The sequence below is a fragment of the Vanessa atalanta genome, chromosome 19, assembly GCF_905147765.1.
Source record: "Vanessa atalanta chromosome 19, ilVanAtal1.2, whole genome shotgun sequence".
NCBI classification, from domain to species: domain Eukaryota; kingdom Metazoa; phylum Arthropoda; class Insecta; order Lepidoptera; family Nymphalidae; genus Vanessa; species Vanessa atalanta.
This window is the reverse complement of record NC_061889.1, coordinates 662,737-685,714: the sequence shown is the minus strand read 5'-3', so window position 1 is coordinate 685,714 and position 22,978 is coordinate 662,737. Positions and strand designations below refer to the sequence as shown.

Sequence of the window (22,978 nt, the reverse complement as noted above, 5' to 3'; positions counted from 1 at the left end):
CACGTAGGGAGTAACTTCTATTTATTATTCAAACCCAAATAATTTTTCACATCTACAGATGTCAGCGAGCCACCCGAGACAACGTAATAAGTTTCTGGTTCGACAAATAAATTGTTATACATTTACAGGGAACACCCTAACCAACGCTTCCATGACATCCTACATCCTCAGCAGCAAGTTTCCATGGTTTGTGAGAACAAGGTACGTGGGGTCGTTATATCATCAAATTTACTGAATCATTTTTTCGTCTATTAAATTTAACCATTTATGATTTGCCAGCTACAATGATTCTATAGTACTGACAAAAATTAATTATTTTTGTTTCGTTGTAAAGAACAAGATGACGAAATATATAGATTCACCCGGAAAGAAACTAACAAGAAATCCAATTTAACACCCCTAGTGTGAAATTTATTTCAGGAGGATCGAGACTTAGCCTTCTTATGATTATCATATCGCCCTTCTATATTAATGTCAAAACCAAACATTATTGTTAATTTATCAACCTTCGAAAGGTAGTTAGTACTACCTGAAGTCCGACCAGTTGAATGAATGGGTTACATCGTCCATTCGATCATGAATCTGTGCGACAGGCATTATTTCAGCGGCTGGACTTGACTTTACATAATAGATAAGACGAAAAACCTAAATACATAAAACTTATAACATAATATACAGCGCGTTCTGGAGAAGGTTTTTAGAATATGATATTATTATATTAGTAGCTCCGATTCGCATCCACCCCCTCTTTAAATAAACATTGAGATGACAAGCGAGAATTTCGTGTTCTTTTATATTAGGAGTAACATTTTTTCCAGAACTGCCGCTCAACAGATAAGGCGGCCTACTCGATTTGTTTCTCAAACGAGTGTGCGAGTTACAATGGCAACCATCCTATCAGGTAAAATAAAGAGATAATCAGGTTTATTGGTAATTCGACGTATTCCCATTAGGAGCTGATGGGGGTGACTATTGGCGATAATTTTAACCCCCATTAGCATGATGCAAAAGTGAATCATTTTTGAGTTATTTTGAAAAAATCTAAAAAACGTGATAACTTAAAAACGATTCACTTTTGTATTATCCGTGTGGGGGTTAAAAATGTCGCAAATAGTCATCCCTATCACCTCCTAACGGGAATACGTCGAATTACCAATAACCCTGGATATATTTACCTTCATACATGGGCCTTATTTCGTTTCTTTTTTGTTTTCTTATATGCCTTTTATTTTGTAGATTATATTTCGCCCTTCAGATAACTCCTAATACCAATACGAATCATCGATCCAACTTACACTTCACTAAAATAAGTTTCAAGGTCAAGGTGAGCCACAGACTGAATTAGGTCAATTGAGTTTATAACTGTGAGTTAAAAAGTACAAAACTTAATGATACTTATTAGTAAAAGAAGATATTTCGTTGATAAATAATTGAATTGAGTAATGGCTTAAGATTGTTCTTTTTTTAATGTTGGTTTTGTTTGGGCTTCATCCCAGTCTTAACTTTTTTTAAAATTATTTGTTATTTTTTTACGTACATATATGTTTTTCGGGATGAATAGTGTTTATGTCTTAAGTCTATAACATTCTCGACTACCAGATTTTTTCGAATTCAACTTGAAATTTAAGATTCAATAAATCAATGTAACATTCAAGATATATATAAGGTCGTGGGTTTTCCAAAGCATTATACAATTTGATTCATCTAAAACAGAGTTTAATTTTGTTAATAACAAATAAGTTTTACAATACTAATACTAATGACTGACTAATACAAACCTAAAACAGAGAATCGACTATTGCAATGTTCATGCTTTATTTCCTTATTTAAAAGAGAACTGGAATTGTCCTTTCCACTCTAAATGAACACTAATTAATTAATAAAAATACGTTTATAACTAAGTCTTAAATAAATATTTAAATTAACTGACACTTCTTATGTCATTAAAAAAATATGATGCGTTTTTTCCTTCGACTCAACTGCCATCACTCGAATGTCAACACAACGCTTACATATATAACATAATCTTGCAGATACTGCCAGCAATGCCACGGAAATCGACACAACAGTCGCCGTGGTGGCGACCACGTGGTGCATACGAGACTACCACCGGCTTGGCAGATGGATAGTGACATGCAGACCAATCTTGTAGAGGCGATTATTAGGTGGGTGTTCTGTGCTGGAGTTGCCGAGTTGAGAGTGTGTGCCGCATCCCTTTTAATTAATGACACTAGCATCAGTTGTCAGGAAAACACCTTATTATCATTTGTTTTTTATGTCTCCCAGCCTTCTGAAAGAAGCTAAACCGATCAACATGGAGGATCCCGACATAACTACCGACCAACTGAAGGCACCTCTCCATGTCAGTCTCCCGGACCCGATATCCATCGAAGACAGGCAGCTGCTCGGACGGTGAGCGATCCCACATCGGATTCGACAGACAACACTACCAAGGAGATTATTTTAACGGTTTTTCCCATTTCTAGATACGGAGTGTGGTTGATGGTCGGGCTGTGCACCCCGAACCCCGACACCCCCGACGAGGTGCTCGGACGTCTGCTCTCGGTGCTCTTCCACTGGTTCCACGTGACGTCGTACTCCTACACCGGTACGTGTGCTTGCGTGCGTGTGTGCGTGTGAGCGTGTGCGTGCGCGTGCGACTGACGCGAGGTGCGCTCCGGCAGGCGAGACGGCGAGCACGGTGGAGAAGCTGAAGGCGGAGCACGCGTGCCCGTGGCTGCGCGACATCGCGGAGCGGCAGCGCCGCGTGCTGGTGGCGTGCCTGCTGCCGCACCCGCCGCAGCACACGCGCCAGGCCGGCCACTGGGACACGCTGGCGTCCAAGGCGCACCACCTGCGCGACGGCCTCAACCGGTGAGCCTCACCTGGCTCGGTGCCTTCCCGGGACGTTACATTCTTATTATAATCGTTCGCGTTGCAGGCTGTACTGCTTGATCCCGTACGGGATTATCACTCAGTCCATATGGGACTTCATCATGCCCGCTTGGATGGAAGCGATATGCTCTGACGTACCTGAAAAGGTGTGTGTAGTGTCTGTAGTTTTGGATTTTCCGAAAATTATAGTACTATAATATTAAAAAAAAAATTGTAACAAATCAGATTATTCTCACGCAGGAATTGCTAGACCTCAAAATAGCACTGACTAAGATCCTGGAACCGGACTGTAGTATGGTGGGGATGGACGAACGTAACCTGTACAACTTCGCTACTCTCAGAGTGACGGACAAACCCCGGCCGGACACGGTGTTGCCAGTACTGGAATGGTTTCAGGTGCAGTATAAATTATCCTACAGCCTCTAATGGCAAGAGAAGTAAAAATTAATGAACAACTTTGACTTTGAATCGACATAACGTTATTAATCGAGATCTAAAATAATCTATGGTATTCATAACGAATTGGTGAAAAAATGGCGCTTCGAATGTTGTTGTTATTGGAACTTTGGTTAAATGGAACAGTATTATATTAAAAATAAAGATCAAATATACCGGAACTATTAGCAATATGTGAAATATGTGAATCTTCGAAATTACTTTGAGAATTAGTAAGTCAAACAGATTTCATTCAGAATTCACATTGATGTAGTTGATTACGTCGAATAATTAGTATATAGATAATTCTTTGTTGAAGATGAATAAAACGGGGAAAATGGTGGCGCACATTATTTTAATTTATTTTATTTACCCATTAGCAAATATCTGGCGCGATGGGACGTAATCAATCAGCGCCATCTATCGCTACCGGACTGCAAAATACACATTTAAACAGAGTTATAAAATTTCAGACGATATCATTTCTGGAGGTGAAGGTCCCGCTGTCTACATTATTCGATCTCTTCAGCCATTGCGTAATCAACTTGCCTGAGAAGATTTGTAAACCGCCCGGTATGATATACACAAGAAAATATAGTTTTAAAGAAATTATTTGTAACTTAAGACAAACTTAGCAATTCTACTACTTTGGCACCTTCAATTTGTGACGATAGCCTCAAAAAAACCATTTAGTTCCATTTTTTGGTGGTTTGTTAGAGCTTCTTGCAAGCCCCTTTAGTTGGGTACCACACACTTATCATATACCTATGTAACCCCCAAGCTGCTATAGTATTGTTGAGCTCCGGATTCTATTTTGAGTGGACCAGTCTCACTAAAGACACAAGAGATCTTAGTTACCATCAGATGGCCAGTCAGTCCCGCCTATGTTTATATTAAAAAGTGTGAATATCAGCCAGTCCCCCCCTATTTTAATATTAAAAAGTATGAATATATTAATCATAATTTTTCTTAACTGACAATGACATTATTAAGACAAATAAAACTAGACTACTAATAGATTTCTAATCGTTCTCTTTGATAATTGTTTGCACTTTGCTAGTTATCTGTGACTAGTCCTTAATCTAATTAGAAAATAATTCTTTTAGAAGACAACAAAACGAAAACTGAAAGCAACGAATCACCGCCCGAAGAAAAGGCGAAAGACGACGAGACCAAACCGCAGAATCTAACTTGCTGCATACTTATGCTAGATATTATATTAAAACAGGTACATATTCAATTTAACGTATTAAATCTAGTAATGTAACGAAATAGATTTTTTTTATTTGATAATATAGTTAATGTATAATAGAAAATAAACTACTTGTTAATAATAAAAAAAAAACGAACGAGGGATGCGACGAGGTGTTGGATAGGCCATCGAGATCGTTTAGGTCGAATTACGTCGCAAGCGAGTTAGAGCCCGCAGTCGTTCCGCGCTAGAATACTGTAAAATAAATAAAATAAGATAAATAATTGTTTTTTTTAGTAAATGTTTGAAGGGCTTGAAATACGATTTTAAGGTTTTATTTTCTTTTAATTTATATAATATAGAATTATTAATACTAATAAACTTACGTTTTATCGTTTATTTCTCAGATGGAGCTGCAGCATCATCGTATCAATATACAGACTGTCAGCAGCGAAGCGACGAAGCTACTGCGTCTGATGTTGAAGTCTAATCAAATGAATACCATCGAACACGGTAGGTACTTGTTTCAGTTCCCTGACTCCCCTTTTTAATGATTTCGCTACAAGTACACCAGAGGAATATAAATCGACCTAAGATGAGTCCCCGTAGCAGTCCTTGGTTAAGTGCTTAAATCCAGTCCCGATGTACGAATATTGTGACGAACATGCGCGGCGTCGGCGCAGCGGAGTGCCGGTCGGGCGGCGCGTGCGCGTACTGCGAGGCGGCGGCGCTGTGCCACCAGCTGGCCGTGCGCCTCGTGCGCTCGCTCGTGCCGCGCGCGCACCACCTCGCGCACCGGGAGGTACCGCCGCTAGTCACTGGTCACTGCGTGCACCACCGCGACACTAACGCGGGCACCGCTACCGTCGCAGGCGTCCGTGGAGGAGTGGTCGGAGCCTCAGCGCGCGTCGGAGGACGAGCGCAGCCGCTCGGGCGACACGCCGGCCGCCGACGCGCCGCACGCGCTGCCGCACCCGCTGGCCGAGCGCGCCTCCGTGGGCGGCGTGCTGGTGCACATGCCGCATGTCAGTATCGCCCGACCGACAATCATGTTCGAACTGGGAACGATAATGACTCGGGTCCGATGCTCCTCGGTAGCGGATCCTTGGTGTCGTTTAAAAGTTAACTCGACGTAGAAATAGTTGCGTCTCATCGTTATGATTCGATATAGACATTGGCATCGCTTTACCCATCCCTCTGTGTGTCACATGATACTGAGTTGATGATTTTGTTGAAGTTATATACCTTATTGAATTCTTTTTCTTCTAAATTTAATTGTGAAAATATATTTGTAGCTTGATGGCTGCATGTTCGAGTGGGGTCGCTCCTACATTTTCCAAATTTAAATGTGGATCACGATGCTTAAGTGTCTATTGTTTGGAATATACCATAAATCGTTTATCGTTAATCCAACAAGTTTTACGATCAATATGTGGGAGCGATTTTAAGACCGCTGCTAATTTATTTATGATGTATATTATGTGTGTTAGATATTATTTTGTTAATAGCAACACAGTACTAAATTAAACAATGAATAAAACACGTTTCTCTAATAAATCAATGTTTAAAAGCTGTTCAGAATTTAAAAATTAAATTTACTGAACCACCATTCTTCTTCCTATAATTCTTCAATTTATAGTATTATGATATGTTTTTTTTTTAATTTTCTTTAGCAAAGAGTATGTAAATACGGCGCTTAATGCATGCTTTATGCCATATTAAATACCATTTAAGCATGTATAGTTTTCTTAAACGTCGACCTGTGTTGCTATTGCAAAATAAAGTTTGATTATAAACAAAATAATTTTGAAATCGACAAAAGTTGGGATTAGATGGTATATTTTGTTTGTAAACAGACAGACGATGAATTACCACAATCTGTCTCCGGGAACGACCGTAGTGCTCCGAACGTAGGTTCGGAAACAATGTCTAGTGAGTCAGTGGGGAGCGTTGTGTGTAGCGTCGTTCGCGGAGCCCGTTGCGAGGCTCGAGCGTATGTATATAATAGATGTATAGTTTGTTCATTTCATGCAACTGTCACTAATAAGCGACGTCGGCTCGGACGCCACACTGACTAAATCGTCAGGCGATACGCAAGTACGTTTTGACCTCTTTTATTATTTTGCTTCTTCCGCGTGGTTGCCACTTGTGTTAACATTGGTGTTATTCTAATGTCTTCGTGATTTTTATTATAACGTTCATAAGAATCGTTTTTGGCATCGTCTACAATTTTTTTATCATTTTTTTTTTTAATTCTGTCAACCGCTAAAAATATACACATCGATTTGTTGCTAATATATGGAATATATTTACAGTAGCTAAACTGCTGCTAGCTAACGATAGATTGTCGATGTTTATGCTTTTGATGCGCTTGAGGGTTAGTTTGATGTTAAAAGTAGCTTTTTCATATGCAATAATTTCTTTAGAATGATTTCCTTGAAAAACATTAAGAATAACACTAATCGTGACTTCACTTTGAACATTGTTGATATGAATAATCTTCAGAGGGAGGTCTTGTTCCAAAATTTAAAGGAATGTTCTTTATTTCGATTAATGATTTTTTTTTTAATATAGAGTAGATTTAAAAAAATGAAATAATAAATGCTGCATTTATCTAGAACAATCCTATTAAAAGCAAATATAAAAATCCAATAACATAATATATCGGTGACATTTGAGTTCATATCATACCTCGGTATTTATGTGTAACAAATATACACGTACAATGTATTTGCTCAAACAAGTCGGACAAATAGAAATTTAATTTGTTCGAATTTGCACGCAGCGATAATAAAAATCACCGAAAAGGAACACATAGAAAAATATCAATATATTGCCTCCATCAACTGGTATCGTTGATAGAGCCTTTGAATATAGACCCGTTTGTGTCACGCTTCAGAATTCATTAAAATTAATTAGACTTTTGGCTTAGCACTGTTGCATAACAATCCATTCAATGTGCGTACATTTCGACGGCATACTAAATATTAAAGTCATCGTCGCTACGACGTAGAGCTGAGTAGACCATTGTAGCACGTGCGTGAGTATGAACGTGAGTGGGTGGCGGTAGATAATGACGGCGACGGTGGAGACGATCACGGAGCAGCTGGACATGGCGGTGTCGCTGCCGCCGCCCGAGCAGCCGCCCGTGGCCACCGCGCACTCCGTCACGCTCACCGACACCGACGTGGCCACCGCCACGGCCAACGTGAGTTGCATGCCACACCTGAAGATTCGAGGAATCCCTTAAATAATTCCCATCAGTGACATGAAATAAAATTGTAACTAATGATTACGAAACCTCAGCTTTGTTTTATCTGTGTTTGAATTTGGAACTATTTTCTCTTCGAGGAAAGAAGTAGGAACTTCTTCTCTTAAAACACGTATATATATTCTATCCGCTGGACTTCCAATTGAAGCCAATAAAACCGACTATTAATTTCTTCAAGGTGTCAACGCCAAACCTGTTAGGTGATCACGAAGGTGAATCGGTAGAAGAGGATATGACAAATTTTTGGCCCACGTCAGCTGGAAAGTTTCACTTTTGCATTGAGGAGTTACCTCAAGAGCTGCAGTACATACATCAATTACTGCAGGTAAAAGTGTGGTCCTACACTTTGACTCCAATTATCACTATAAATTAAAACTATATAATTGTGTTGTCTTGTTTTTTATAGGAGTTAAAAAATACTAAGCGGCCCGACGTCCTGTATCACCTGCTGCAGTGTCTGCAAGTTCTCGTGTTGAACACCGATGCGCTCGCTGAGCACAAAGGATTTTTAATATGGTGTCAGGAAAATCTACTTATTGACAAGTGAGTATCTGTTAATACTTCGTATATTATACATATATAATATTTCAAAGCAGCTCCCCCCCCCCCCCCCTTAGCTAAATTACTGTCGTATTAGCGCAAAGTTTCTTAGTGTGCATGAGATGACTAATATAACCAAGAAGACATGACTTATTAGATTTTGAAAAAAATAATACTAGCAACGCCCTAAATAAATTAAGGATTAATAATATTCCCCCATCGTTTCAATTGTTCTTATCATTTGTGTTAGGAGTGAGGACGACAATAGCCCAAGAGGTCAGAATCGATCCTACGAATTTTTACTTTGCTACGCGGCCCGAAAACATTATGCTACATTTTAAGCTTAAGCTACAATTGAACCTATCTTAGGAGATGTATATAATTTTATCAATATTATTTATATTTTATTATTAATATTATTATCGAGATATTGACAACGTAAGAAAGGGCTACGGGTTGTTCCTTACAAAGCTTTGGTCAAAATGCTGGCGTATTCTTACGCAGCCTGTGGAACGTGTGCGACGCGGCACAGTCGCACATCAGCTCGGTGGCCGTGCCCGTGCTGCTGCACTGCGTGACGCTGGCGGGCGGCGCCGACGTGTTCTGTGCGCTCGTGCGGGACGCCTTCCACCACCCCGACCCCACCAAACGCTTCACCGCCGTCGAAAGGGTCACCATGCTCATCAGGTGACTAGACGACATTTATTAGCTGACTGGAAACATTTTATTATTCAAATGGCAGATTAGTTTTTCCACTTGATTATATTAATTCTGAAAACGACTAAACTGCAAAGCTTTTTAAACCACAAGGTTGCCTTATCTGCATCTGCATGCATATGTAAATAGTAATAATGATGTTGGTCTCAATTTTATTTCCTCCACAGGTTCATGGACGGCTCTCCCATAAAGTCAAGTCTGCCGCTTCAAACTGCGTTGGCCACTGCGTTCTGCTACCTCATCTCCAGTATGGACGACATCAGCGTGTACGTCGCGCAGCGCGCCACGCTTTACATCGGCACCATACACGATAACGCCATCGATGTATTCATGTTTCTTTCTTTTGTTCTTCAATTTACTTACAATATTGCTTTTTCATATCAACTAAAAAGTTAATTTTAAATCGTAGCAACTTTTTGCATCAAATTGTCCAAAAATCTTTGACATGATTTCGGTATATGATTTCAGTATACAGTGATATCAATCAATTGAAGTAAGAAATTGCCACCAGTTAAAGGATCCAATCGGTACCGGATTCCATCGATTTGTCACCAGCTGCTGCTCTACTGCCTGGAGACGCAGTTCGACTTGGTCGTGGTCGACCGGCCCATGATCCTGCAGTCCGTCTACCAGCTGCACAACACCCTCAGCGACCGACGCATCCTCACCTGGGAGTTCTTCCTGAACCGGTTCGAGGCGCTGTTCCTGGAGGCGCAGATCAACTCGAACCGGAGCGCCGAGGCGGCGAACGGGCGAGGTGAGTGGCGACGGGAGCGTGGCGGGTCGCTCGGCTGGCGTGGCGTGCTAACGGGCATTGCGGCGCAGGGCGGCGCGCGGCGGGCGTGCGGGGCGCGGCGCGCTCGCTGGCGGCGTCGTTCGGCGCCAAGTGGCCGTACAAGCGCACCGTGTCCGCGCCCGCCGCCGTGCCGCCGCCCGCGCGCGCCCGCGGTGAGTACGGCGCCGCGCCGCCGCCCACAGCCCGCCCCCGCCCCCGCCCCCGCCTGTAACGTGTGCGTGCGCGCAGGCGGCGAGCGCGACAAGGTCTACGCGCGCCAGTACTCGGCGCCGCTGCTCAAGCGCAAGACGTCGCGCTTCGGCCTGGGCCTGGGCCTGCTGCCGCACGCGCCGCCGCACGCGCCGCCGCCCGCGCCGCCGCACGCTCCAGGTGACGCTCGCGCTCGGCCCTACCCACCTCAGCAGACTAAGTATGGGTGGCGATTGCCTTACGCCTGAGTGAAGGCCATAAACCAATAAATGGTTGGTGTATTTTACTTAGAGTATCATATTTAGCTCAAAAAAATGTAGTCCCCAAATTTAAATTTCGTTGCTGCATAGTAATAAAAACATGCAGGTACAGTAAAATTAAAAAAAAATACAAACTACCCATTAGATACACCAAAGACACAGACAACGTGTCTGTGGAGCTACAGATATAACAATAAAAAAAATGTATACATAGCAGTCACTATTTTTTTAAATTACGAATGCTCTGGAATTAAATTTTCTCCTCGTTTATATGAAGGTATTGTGGGCCCATTATGATTATTAAATATAAAATGTCTCGAAGGGATTTAGTGGTGACGACAAAGTTTAGCTCAAAATTTGCCATAACATGTGAAAGAATTTATCATCACATAAATCCTCTAAATTAAAAATCCATAGCGTCGAAGCTTTAGGAATCACCATCACAAGTTGCATCCAAATAAACGCTTAGCAAAATTATCCTTATATTGTTGAATACAAATATAAAATATTCAAGCAAGTTCCTAGTACTGATTTCTGGAGCTTTCATAAAACTTAGGACATAAAGTTCTTATAGTATTGCTTATTAATATTAGAATATTACATCGAAAGATGACATTTATTATATTTACATTCTAATCATACATCTAACTAAATACCTACCGATCTAATTTGGATGAAATGATTTTGGTTGAAATAATTATACATGTGACAATGTCATCCTTATTCCCCTCAACAACACTGATTATAATAATAAAGAAGTATCATTAAAGTTAGTTCACAATCTTAGAGGAAGAAAAGAAAGTTTTTTTGGATTATCAGATGGGATTCATTCTCTTTCCGGGCGATCAGAAGAAACCCTGACAACGGTTGTACCCAAAGCAGCCGACCTAGAGGAGGCTGATAAGGAAACCACTAATCTGTTGGTCTTCCTATTGATGCAGTTCTTGTCAAGGTATTTGTTTGTAACAACCTAATTTAAGATCCAAGTGCAAGTTTTTAACAACTATAAAAATACTACAATTATCCTTTGATTAACTAAATCAATAAACTTATAGAAAATGGACCAAGAAGTAACGAAAATTTAAATTATTATTTTTTATCTTATACAACACTTTGTAGTCAATCTTTGTTGACATTAAACTTAACTAAATTATTTAATATCACCATTATGAATACCTTCAAGTTAAATTTCAAATAATTATTGTAACTATAGATCGGATCAAGCTCATCCAACTGAAGACAAAACGATTCAGAAGACCCAGGAATTAGTTTTACGGCATCTGTTCTTGTTGCTTGGATATAATTCCGTGGAAAAGTATTTTACAATATCGCCGCATACGCTTCGGTAAGTTTTCAAATGCATCTAAATTAATAGTCACATTATTACTAACTTTTAGTATTTTAGAAGATATTGACTAAGATCTGTATATTCGTAGTGAAATACTGTGGTGCAAAAAAACTTGAACCAAAATGATCCCTAAAATTTGAGGATAATGGGTCATTTAAGAACTAGCTTAGCGGGTACTGTACCTATCCATTAACATTGACTGATTATCTGATAACTGAGAAGATTTACATCTAATGAAGGTGCATTGACCAAACTCTATTACTTGGAAAAGAAGACGAAATTACTTAAAAGTCGCTTTGTGGGTATTTTGTTAAATACTGATTATCTCTTTCTGACTCAATTGATTTTCCATTTGGAAGAATAATATACAGCATTATTTATAAGTTAATCTTTGGTTAATATTTTAACAGCGATAAAGACTATAGTCGTTAAGTCACGTTTGATATTATCGCCTCAAGTTAAAAGTATTTCCAAGTAAAGTCTGCACCCTGGAAAAAATTGTTAGATTGTTTACAATAAATATTTATTTTAAACAGTAATTGTATTTGAGCTTTGTTAATCTCCTTTATCCAAAAGTTGTCTGGAAGATATCGTTCTCATCAGCTTTTGAACATACCATTAATCTCATTAATGATTTATGACTGACTGATGTTTAATCTTTTGAAGTGCAATTATATTTTTTTATTTTATTCTAAATATAAATAGATCTCTAGTAATTCTATAAGTAGCTGTTTTAATTTTTTAGGCTGTCTTCAATATTCAACGCGTTTATGGCGAATCTGCCTCAAGTGTTGGATCAGAACCACGTGATGGGGGCCAGCATCGCTGAGCCCACGCTGATGTTATTGCAGGTCGGTATTCGGTTTATTTAATTATCTGGTATGGCCAACGGTGATAATATTGGTACAAACCTCGTTCCCAATCTAGGAACTTCAAGAACTGTTTTATGTTTTTACGTATTAAGTTAAGAATTACTATCCCCGCAAGTTGATATTGCGATTGGCGGCCATTTTGGTGACGTCGTCGACGCGCACCGTCAGTACCGTTCGCAGGGCCAGCCCGCGCTTACGTGCATCGAGTACTTGTTACCTATAGCTTTTTGTTTTTGTTATCCTGTTTTATTGTTAAGTTTTGTTGTTTAGTTTTGTTACCTGTTACCCGTTAAAATGAGTAAGAAATTAATTAACAGTCGTGCTCGTGAAATGATAATTAAAGTGGACAATTATTTTGTAAAAGAGAAAGAGGACTCTAAGTTAGTTATCCAAAATATAAACCGTGCCTTAAAAAGTGCTTCGGACACCACTGAGGACATTTTAATGTCGAAGCAACTAGTAATAGACATTTTGAATATTTTACAAAATTCTACCAAAGTCACGGAACGGGTGGCTTGTGCCACAGGCGTTGCAAAAAATACTGTGACGAAATTACGACGAGAGCATGAGTCAGCAACAGCAAGTGGCAGCAAAATGAGAACTCCTACCAAAGCAAAAAGGCAAAGGAAGGAATATTTCGACGGATTTTCACTAACAGCATTAAGAAATATCATTCATTCAATGTATACGGTGAGAAAAGAAATTCCTACAATGCGCAAAATCTTGGCGGCTGCAAAAGTAGACCTTAATTATACTGGTAGTGAAACTACATTAAGAAAAATAATTAAAAGTGATTTAGGCTACCAATTTAAAAGATGTTATCAAAAAAGACTGGCTCTAATTGAAAGACCCCAAATACAAGCGTGGAGGGCTAAATATTTACGCCGTATGAAACAAAATGACTCGCTTGGTGCTAACAAAAGACCCGTTATTTATCTCGACGAAACGTGGATACACGCGCACTACACAGTAAAAAAATGTTGGCAAACAGCAACCGATGTTGGAGTGAGATGGAACGACAGCCCCGGCCGCCGATGGATAATAGTTCACGCGGGAAGCGAAACTGGCTTTGTTGACAATGCCCTTTTAATGTTTAAGGCAGACACCAAAACGGGGGATTATCACGACCAAATGAATGCGGAGAATTTTACAAAGTGGCTTATAGAAAAATTACTACCCAATATACCCCGCAACTCCATAATTGTGATGGACAACGCCCCTTATCACAGTAAGGAAGAGAATAAGCCACCAAACATGAATAATAGAAAACAGGTGATGGTTGAGTGGCTACAAGCTAACAACATCGAATTTCCCAGCGAGAGTACAAAACCAGAACTATATTTATTAATTAAACAGCACAAACCGCCAAAAAATTATAAAATCGACAAGTTATTAGCTGACAATGGCCATGAGGTCGTTAGATTGCCGCCGTACAACTGCGACCTCAACCCTATTGAGTACATCTGGAACCTAGTCAAAATGAGGGTGTCAGAAAAGAATGTGGAGCAGTTAGAGAGTCGAATTGAATCTTTGACGTTGGAGGCGTTGGCATCAATAACTCCAGGTGACTGGCGTAAGGAAGTAAACCACGTGAAAAGACTCGAAGAGGAATATTGGCAGAAAGATAGAATAACTGATGAGTTAATTATCATAAATACGGCAGACGACAGTGAATCTGAAACAACTGATACAGAAAGTAGTTCTGATTTGGAAGACAATATGAGTGGGATTGAAAAAATAGGCTAATATTTTAAATAAACATACACTTTTTACATACCAACCTGGTTTTATTTATAATTATTTACCACATAACCCACACATTAATGAACTGCAATTTTGCAGTCGGAATGCAGTCTGTCTTTCTAGAGCCTTACAAATAAACCCATAACCCTAGCTTATTTACTTTTTATTATTTTTTTTTTTGCTATCTGTACTTTTTTGCGACGGATGACGTCACGCAGCTGTTATTGTGACAAGGTTCCATCGCAATATCAACTTGCGGGGCTTATACAGTTTGGTTTTAAAGGGATCCTATCGGGTTAACCAAAATATCTCTACTGTTGGAAGTTTAAATTATTAATCGTTTAGAGCAAGTTTATATAATAATTTAGAGCGTTATTATTATTTGTAAACTAGTACACGTATGGCTTACAAAAGATACCCGGCAAAGTCTCTCGCTGAATGATTGAGGTACCTCGGAGTACGTGGACTTAGACGTAACCGACGACTAACCGCCCGCAGCACTGCGCGCGGCCGGCCGTGGCGGCGGGGGGCGCGGGGGGCGCGGGCGGCGCGGGCGGCGCGGGCGCGCACTCGCTGGCGGCGCTGGAGCCGCACGTGCGCCGCCACTGGCTCATGGCGCTGCTCGTGCTGCTCTACAAGGTCAGGCCCCGCATTCTCTCACCCGGACCGTGTGGAAGTTCCATTATCAAAGTCTCGTGTCCTCGTCCCTCCCCCGCAGTACCACTACAGCAACGGTCCGCTGTGCACGCTGATGGGCTCGCTGGTGCGCTGCGTGCTGCAGTCCGTGGAGGCGCAGCACCACCAGTGTAAGCGCATCCCGCCGGTGCTGCTGCTGCCGCAGCACCAGCAGCACCAGCCGCAGCAGCACCAGCAGCCGTTTCCCCAGCACTCGCACACCGTGCCTCATCGTGCGAGGGGTTCGTTATTTTTGCACCGGCTCCGATAGCCTTTGAATGAGCATTTTTAAATTATATCAAACATTGATTGTAGAGAATCGCGAGCCGGTGCCGAAGACCGAAGACGCGACTACGAAGTCCCCGGCGCACTGGCCAGACCCGCCTGAACCTCCTAAGTGAGTTGCCTTTTACTTAGACACCTAGACAAGACAAAAAAAAACCATAAATGAAATAAAATAGTACGTTTTATCAATAAAACGACAAAATTTCGTCACAAAATACGAACTTAATCTCAAAAGCTAATTTAACAATTTATAAATTGTTAATAGCTTTTGTTTTTTTGGTTTATAATTTTTTTATTAAAGATACCAGCAGTGGAGTCTGGAGCAGGAGTCGTCCGAGAGCGAGCTGATCGCCATCCCGGAGACCAGTGACAAGTCGGACACCACTGTGCACGGGAGCACTGCACCTGTGAGTATTCCTTATTATTCAGACCACCCATAGACAGTGTAACCGTAAGAAATATAAACTTGAGAACTTCCTTCTGAATATATGTGTTATATATTATATAATATAAACATTAATTCCGTAACGTGCAGGGTTCGTTTGACGAGCCGTCGCACTACGAAGACCCGCCCAACGTGTGTCACGCACAGGCAGTCGTATCTCCCTACCCGACTATCAGTAGAGTCGTAAGTACTTTTAATAGTTAAACTTTAATTAATAATAACTTTCATTTATTTTTACACTTTTTTTTTAAGTGATAGTATCTTATGGGGGGGGGGGGCGTAAACCGCTTCGTAACGTAACGCGTTACATACCTACTAACCTTTCCTTACATTATCATATTAATATATGTAAGTACATAGATTACTTTTATCATTTCTGTTGGGCGTACTGCACTAACAATCTTGGCAACTGAGTTGTTATGTCCCTTGTGCCCGTAGTTACTCACTTACCCTTCAAATCGAGGCATAACAATTGTAATACTAATTAATTCTGCTTGTTGCTAGAATATATGATAAGTCTGAGGAGTAACTCAGACGGTTTTGTTCAAAAGCCAAATAGTAGTTCGAAAAATTCAATCTCATTCTATTTTTGTAATGTATTTTTACTCTTGTCGAATTGGGAAGTTTTGTCTCTAAATATGTCAATTCCTAACTCGATATACTATGGGGTACGCAGCAGCCTGCTGTTGGGTCGAGGTCAGCTCAACAGCTTTCAACTAGCTCGTCGGTCTCCATCGGCAGTGACTCTTCAAATTTGTAAGTGTAATAATGTACAATATGCACTTTATGCTTCTAACAACTTTTGAATCAAACCGCCCGTTTGTATATATAAATATTAGTTTTTTAACGAATTGGCTCTTTTAAAACTTTTTAAAACTCTTTACAAAGTAGCAGTAGTTGTAGAAAAAAACACTGATAAAAAATCCTAAAATATAAATAACTCCCATAAAAGTCCCATTCCTGAGCAAAGTCAAAATTTAAGTGTTGAGTCGTTAGGAGAAGATTGGAATTTTCCTCACGATGATTTCCTTTACTGCGAAGCAAATATCATCACAAACATGTGACGCATACAACTATGCCACACTTGTGTTTAGTCACTAACCCGAACTGGAAACGCCATTGCCGATCTTACGCAGGCTGGTGGGACTTCTTTGGACTGGTATACATGCCAATGTAAATGTTGTCAGGAAATCGACGCCAATGAGCGGGCATTCGGTGGAGATATGGCCGGATCAGTTTCACCAGAACTCTCCGAGGACTAGGTTGCTCGGCAAACAGAAGAGGATCGTAGGTGGGTCATCTCTTTATAAGATATAGTCAACTTTCAGGTAGTACCTTTAAGACAAATAATTGATTTATTTATTTGCAGTATATACTTTAAATACGTTCAACTCTGAGCTACCTATCCGTCGCTGTTTTCGTTCAGCTCATCAGTGAGTCAGTGCCAAGGTTACAGCAGGGTGTGTTGCAGTGGGCAGCAGCACGTCGCCCGACACGGCGGCGTCCTCCAACGGGGACGCGCTGCACGCGCCGCCCGCGCCCCCCGCGCCCCCCGCGCACCACGCGCTGCTCCGGAGCCCCGGTGAGCGCCCGGGGGGCCCGTGCCGCCCCTGCACCTCGGTCCGGGTCGATGTTACACCACACTTGTCGCCCCCAGGCGTGGCGTACGCGTCGCCCGAGTCGCCGCTGTCGAAGATGGAGCTGGGGTGGAGCGCGCCGCCCCCCCACGCGCACGTGCACTCGCTGTCGCACGCGCACGCGCACGCCCACGCGCACGCGCACATACACGCCTTCCACATGGCGCCGCCCGCGCCGGAGAGGTCGCGACGCTTGCTATCAGCTAATTATTTAACAGATGTACTACCCTAGGCTAGGATGTATGAGCTTAACGCGAACAATTCTTAGCCTAATCGACTGTACATTTTACCACATTGCTGAATAAATTCCAAATCTTCGGCTAAGAGCACGTTTTCTAACCACTGGGCCTTCTCGCTTTCGAGAGGCGTGAAACTTGTTATAGGAATCGATGACGCAGTTTTTGTGATAAATTTAACAAATCACCATTATAGCCTAATTAAGTCTCATCTCATATAATATCAAATTATTTTTCAGACTTCTGCCCATCGGCCCTAAGCCTAACAAGGAACAGTACCCAGTATTCAACGCGCTCGTAGACAGAGTGAGAGAGGCCCTCAATGTTCCTGGTGAGTTTGTAATTATACATTAGTCTAATTGTTAAAAAAAGAGCATATTCCAATTCCAGTGAGCGACCCAATATTATAATGAAATAAGACAAGGTTTATTCAGGACAAATATGCATTGCAGACATCAAATTATGAATATACAAAAAAATATTGTTTGTAACCAAAAATTAATAACAGGAGTAAGCAACGATTTGTATCACACACCTAGACGTTCCTCTCCACGTTAAGTTATCGGCGTGCATGGCATATATTTAATTTGGACTTTATTTTTACATTCACGCACCCTAAGACATCCTGTGAGCACTGAAGTCATTCATACGTGGATTATATTATTGTGTCTATTTTAAGCTGAAGCTTGCTCATTTGACGAATGCGACTTGAACAGGGGAAAAGACGTGTTTTCAGATGATTCCACGGAGCGGACGGACTCCAGCGACCACGAACCCCGACCCGCCGAGCCGCGCGAGCAGCCGCGGTGAGTGTCCTCCCGGCGTCTAGGGTCTAATGCGTGTAAAATGTCCCTATAATGTCCCCGTGAACACCCGCAGCTCCCCGCGGCGCCTGTCCCGCCAGGCGGCGCAGCTGGGCTCCCCGCCCGCGCCGCGCCCGCTGTCCACCGTGTCCGTCGGTACGGCGCGCCTCCTCCCTCGGGAGACTTCGACTTTGTTTCAAATCTTTTTGAATTTCTGTGAGCCCGTCTGGCTTATTATTATATATATATATATTATAAATTCAAAGTAAATAAAAAATAATAAGAAATGAAGTAATTAAATTTAAATTGAATAATGTATGCGTGTGCGCAGACAGCGGGCAGGGCTGGTGGGCGGGCACGCGCCGCGCCGCGCGCCGCGCCGCGCACGCGCACGCCGACGCGCGCCGCCCCGACCACACGCTGCGCTACCGCTGTGCGCCTCGCTAAGCCCAGCCTCACTTATACTATTTTCCCAGCGATTGTGGCGCGATAGTCTCGGTTTTGGTCTCATTTTGAAGAGCTCCATGAATGAAAAAAATTAATGCGAATTGTTTTCGACGAACTCCAATCCTGACTGAGCAGATGTATACTCTGTGTCATTAAAAATTTCATTTAAATGAGGTTTTCAGGTAATTGAGGTCACCAAGTCGGAAAACAATTTTATTCAAGCAAAAACGTGGACGATCGCCGCACACAATGCATGCTTCACTTAAACGTATTAAAATTTATTTTAAATCGCTTATCTAAAATCTCTTTTGATATTTGACTGAGTTTGAGCCCCCGGGAGCCCTCGGTGGAACACCAGTATGAGTATATGTCGGTGCAGGTGGCGAGTGCGGGGGTGCCATGGAGCAGTACAGCGACGAGGAGTTGGGCCTGTGTGTGATCGTGCTGGCCACCTTCGTGCGACGGGAGCCTGCTGCTGCCGCTGCGCTGCTGCCGGCGCTACTGCACAGCGTCACGCGGTACCGTACACGTTGCTAGTGACCCCCAAAATTTATAATGTGTACAAGATACAATTCGGCTATATCGAGACATAATGTATGATTTTCCTTATAATATACCCTTAGGAATTAGTTGGGTAACACTCACGCGTTCGTCGCTGGAACTGCCAGCGAAGACTTAATGTATGTAACATTCTCGAAAGTGTCCAACACTGTCAAAATCACGTTGGCTTTAGAAGTCAAAAGTCGATGATAATAAATAATAATTAAAACTTTTAAAATAATCTTACACAATATTATAAATGAATATTTTTTTATACCTAACAACAAATGACTAACCTCTAAAACGCGAGTAAAGCCGCGGCCGATAACTAGTAAAATATAAGGTTTATTCCTTTGGGAGGTTATGAATATGTTTTCGTCGACAGAGTGGTGCAGCTGGGCAGCTACTCGTGGCAGGCGGAGAGCAGCACCCGCCTGCCGGGCAGCGCCGTGTTCGTGGCGCACCAGTTCCTGCGCTGTGTGCTGCACCAGCTCGCCCCCAACAACGTGTTCCTGCAGCTCTTCCTGCAGCGGACACCCGGTAAGTTAAAAGTTACACAAATACTGTAACTTTTAAATTACATCAATGTTTCGACGTGACGTTGGGAAGTGTCTTTGAGTGACAATACTTTCGGGCTTGTGTTCATATTTGTCAAATGCGAATCGATTATGTTTTTTTTTTTTAAATTAAATGAAAATGAATTTCAGAGAAGCAGAGGCAAATGTTCTTCAAGAGCGTGGCACAAGCGTTCGTGGACTTCAACGAGCTGTACCCGTGCGGCCCGCTACAGCTGCTCATCGAGCATCTCAACTCGAAAAAGACCCTGCCCATCGACGTGAGTCTCGCCGCCGCCTCGACAGCGCGCCTCTCTCCGGCATCATACTGATCGAGCGTTTCGGCCGCAGCAAATGGGCGTCATCGCGGGCAACATGGCCATGTACCTGGAGTGCCTGGCGCCCGAGGCGCTGGGCCCGCTCAGCGCCTGCAGCGCGCTGCTGGCGGCGCTCGAGGCGCTGCTGCGCGCCGTGGCGCTGCAGCTGCCGCAGCTGGACGACGCGCTGCCGCTGCTGCGCGTGTGCGCCGCCGCGCTGCGCGTGCCTGCCGCCACCCACCACAAGGTGCCCCCCCCACCGCACGCCCCTCGGCCGCGCCGCCCGAACGTTCGTGACGCTCTCCCGCTTCCCGCAGAGCCTGCTGGAGCCGATGTCGAAGATCGTGAGCTACGCGATCCAGAACTTCACGGTGCGGCTGTCCGTGGTGAGCGAGGTGAGCGCCGGCTGCATCCGGGCCTTCGCGCGCGACCGCGACAAGCTGCTGCTGTGCCGCGTGCTGGTCTACGAGCTGCTGCACGCGCTGCGCACCAAGACCACCGTGCCCGACGACAACCTGTTCATCCTGCTGCAGTTCGTGCTGCAGGGTGAGTGTTCGCCCGCCTCCCGCGAGGGACGCGAGCGCCTGAGATTCAGCCGTGTGTCCGCTGGCAGGGCACGGCGCGACGCTGCTGCTGCCGCCGCAGCTGCAGGCGGGCGAGCTGCTGGCGGGCGGGGCCGACGCGCGCGAGCTGGCCGGCGGGCCCGTCGACTGCATGCGCCCGCATCTGCCTGACATGCTGGAGCTGCTGCACGACCCGCACCTGCTAAACAAGATTAAGGTCGCCGCTACCTCGACGTCTCAGTGACGTCAAATATTAATGCCTCCTATGCGACAATTTGAACTTAATATTTCACCATCAGGGTTCGGTCTCGAAGTCGATAGTGAATCGCAACCTCATCTGTCTGAACGAGGACACGCTGGGCGCCATCGTGAAGGGCGGCATCGCGCAGTACGTGGCCATGGAGCTGGCGCTGGAGCAGAGTCGCGGCAAGCAGGACCGCGGCCCGGCCCGGCACGTGCTGCCGTGGCTGGCCACGTCCTTGCCGGGGTAACTCCACTTATCATTCAAATATTTTTAAAAATGTGACCATAATAGATGACAGCTTGTGATCCTGTATTTGTCGCTAGGTCGCGTGACGTGAACGAGTGCGTGGGGCGGGTGCGGCAGGTGTCGTGGGTGGTGCTGGGGGCGCTCAGCAACGCTCGTCACCACCCGCTGCAGCTGCCCGTGCCGCTCGACGCCACGTGCCACCTCACCGACCTCATACAGGTACCCGCGTCGTTCCACGCAACCTGTCGGCATATTACGTTAAATAATTCGAAATACGGAGTTCGATAAAAATCGTCACAAGTTGACTGCATGCGATGTAGTTGGATGAATCTCAAATTAAAAGTACAAGTATGAATGTATGCTTATGTACGATATGAGGTGTGGAGTGAGCCTGAGGAGTACCAGGCCTGATGAGCGCTGTTCCGCCGCAGAGCATCATGTCGTCGTACGTGGAGTCCGGCGCGGAGAGCTCGCAGCGCATGAGCGCGCTGTGCGCCGCCTTCGTGCTGTGCCAGCTGTGGACGCTGTACGCGCAGCGCGCCAACGCGCACGACCTGCTGCTGCACTTCTGGTGCAAGCTGGTGCCCACGCTGGCGCAGCTCACGCACGCCTCGCGACTGGTACGACTTAACGGCTGCCATCGGTCAGACTTGTTTTCTCGCAAACCATTCCCGGTATTACGAATGCTTACCATTCCAGCTGGCCGAAACGGTGAACCTGCACTTCCTCAGCCTCCTGGAGTCTCTGCTGGAGTGCAACTCGACCGTCCTCAACAAGCTGCTCCCGCTGTGGGCGCCCATCCTGCACTCGCCGCTGTTCACCGTGAGTAGGGCGCGCGTGCGTGCGTGCGTGCGTGCGTGCGTGCGTGTGTGTGTGTGTGAGTGTGTGTGTGCGTGTGCAGATGCCGCGGCACGTGCAGAGCCGGCTGCAGTGCTGCGGCGAGCTGCGGCCGGCGCGCGCGAGCGGCGCGCTGGAGCACCGGCGCCTGTACCGCCTGCTGGCGCGCCTGGCGCAGCTGGAGCTGCAGCCGCACTCCTTCTACTTTATATGAGCGCCCCTGCACTGTTATCGTAGGAGATATTGATATATTAAATTCATTTAAAACATTGTTCCATCATTAAAACGTTTCACTTGTAAAGATTTCCCTCCCCCCCAGGGACTCGTCGAGAATTGACAATACTCTGTATTCCGGTACACGGGCTGAGTTAGCCAGTGTAATTATAGGCATCGAGTGACACGACATTATTATTTATTTTTGTAAAATATTTTAATATAATCAAAAGAGTTTTAATAAATAACATTTTTTGTATAAGAATTCATGATTGTACTAAATAAGTTACCGAATTATTTATTTATTTATTTAAAACACCATCGGCATATTCACAAAAACAATTCGATCAAAAGTACACAGACCAATGCAGTGTGATACACCACTACAGGTATTTACAGCACTATTGAATTACAATAAAAAGTAATACACTCTTAAATTAATAATAATAATTATAAAAGAAACTAAACAAGCATAAACTTAGGCAAAAGATACGGCTTAAGGGTTAATAAAAACGTAACAATTATAAACCTCTAAAAATAAAAATAAAGTTACAATAAAAATAATGAATTAAAGAGAGATTACCGATGATTGCGAAAAATATAAGGAAACCTGCATATTTCAAATTTTATTGAAATTCTGTCGCATGTGCGTCCATTTAACCACATTGAAATAGAGCC

The 22,978-nt window shown here is 43.5% G+C and overlaps 1 protein-coding gene across 1 annotated transcript in view; it reads left to right on the top strand.

Moving 5' to 3' along the window:
- LOC125071554 (protein unc-79 homolog) overlaps positions 1-22,361 on the top strand; it is a 29,758-nt gene extending 7,397 nt beyond the window's left edge. The window contains exons 8-56 of the mRNA XM_047681874.1: positions 129-201; positions 819-901; positions 2,034-2,165; positions 2,287-2,412; positions 2,487-2,608; positions 2,685-2,874; positions 2,942-3,041; positions 3,136-3,291; positions 3,804-3,903; positions 4,437-4,558; positions 4,930-5,035; positions 5,206-5,304; positions 5,378-5,547; positions 6,539-6,619; positions 7,593-7,730; positions 7,972-8,118; positions 8,200-8,336; positions 8,838-9,020; positions 9,218-9,374; positions 9,606-9,828; positions 9,876-9,998; positions 10,075-10,215; positions 11,115-11,247; positions 11,509-11,640; positions 12,389-12,494; positions 14,757-14,897; positions 14,977-15,175; positions 15,249-15,330; positions 15,520-15,625; positions 15,754-15,846; positions 16,340-16,419; positions 16,851-16,954; positions 17,135-17,245; positions 17,321-17,483; positions 17,776-17,867; positions 18,261-18,342; positions 18,416-18,555; positions 18,671-18,772; positions 19,166-19,304; positions 19,712-19,866; positions 20,034-20,161; positions 20,232-20,444; positions 20,515-20,743; positions 20,811-20,977; positions 21,060-21,247; positions 21,328-21,469; positions 21,682-21,870; positions 21,950-22,072; positions 22,152-22,361. Of these exons, the coding sequence (XP_047537830.1) occupies positions 129-201; positions 819-901; positions 2,034-2,165; positions 2,287-2,412; positions 2,487-2,608; positions 2,685-2,874; positions 2,942-3,041; positions 3,136-3,291; positions 3,804-3,903; positions 4,437-4,558; positions 4,930-5,035; positions 5,206-5,304; positions 5,378-5,547; positions 6,539-6,619; positions 7,593-7,730; positions 7,972-8,118; positions 8,200-8,336; positions 8,838-9,020; positions 9,218-9,374; positions 9,606-9,828; positions 9,876-9,998; positions 10,075-10,215; positions 11,115-11,247; positions 11,509-11,640; positions 12,389-12,494; positions 14,757-14,897; positions 14,977-15,175; positions 15,249-15,330; positions 15,520-15,625; positions 15,754-15,846; positions 16,340-16,419; positions 16,851-16,954; positions 17,135-17,245; positions 17,321-17,483; positions 17,776-17,867; positions 18,261-18,342; positions 18,416-18,555; positions 18,671-18,772; positions 19,166-19,304; positions 19,712-19,866; positions 20,034-20,161; positions 20,232-20,444; positions 20,515-20,743; positions 20,811-20,977; positions 21,060-21,247; positions 21,328-21,469; positions 21,682-21,870; positions 21,950-22,072; positions 22,152-22,301 (6,598 nt within the window). The 3' untranslated portion in view covers positions 22,302-22,361. The remainder of the gene's footprint in view (positions 1-128; positions 202-818; positions 902-2,033; positions 2,166-2,286; positions 2,413-2,486; positions 2,609-2,684; positions 2,875-2,941; positions 3,042-3,135; positions 3,292-3,803; positions 3,904-4,436; positions 4,559-4,929; positions 5,036-5,205; positions 5,305-5,377; positions 5,548-6,538; positions 6,620-7,592; positions 7,731-7,971; positions 8,119-8,199; positions 8,337-8,837; positions 9,021-9,217; positions 9,375-9,605; positions 9,829-9,875; positions 9,999-10,074; positions 10,216-11,114; positions 11,248-11,508; positions 11,641-12,388; positions 12,495-14,756; positions 14,898-14,976; positions 15,176-15,248; positions 15,331-15,519; positions 15,626-15,753; positions 15,847-16,339; positions 16,420-16,850; positions 16,955-17,134; positions 17,246-17,320; positions 17,484-17,775; positions 17,868-18,260; positions 18,343-18,415; positions 18,556-18,670; positions 18,773-19,165; positions 19,305-19,711; positions 19,867-20,033; positions 20,162-20,231; positions 20,445-20,514; positions 20,744-20,810; positions 20,978-21,059; positions 21,248-21,327; positions 21,470-21,681; positions 21,871-21,949; positions 22,073-22,151) is intronic.
- The last annotated feature ends 617 nt before the right edge of the window (positions 22,362-22,978 follow it).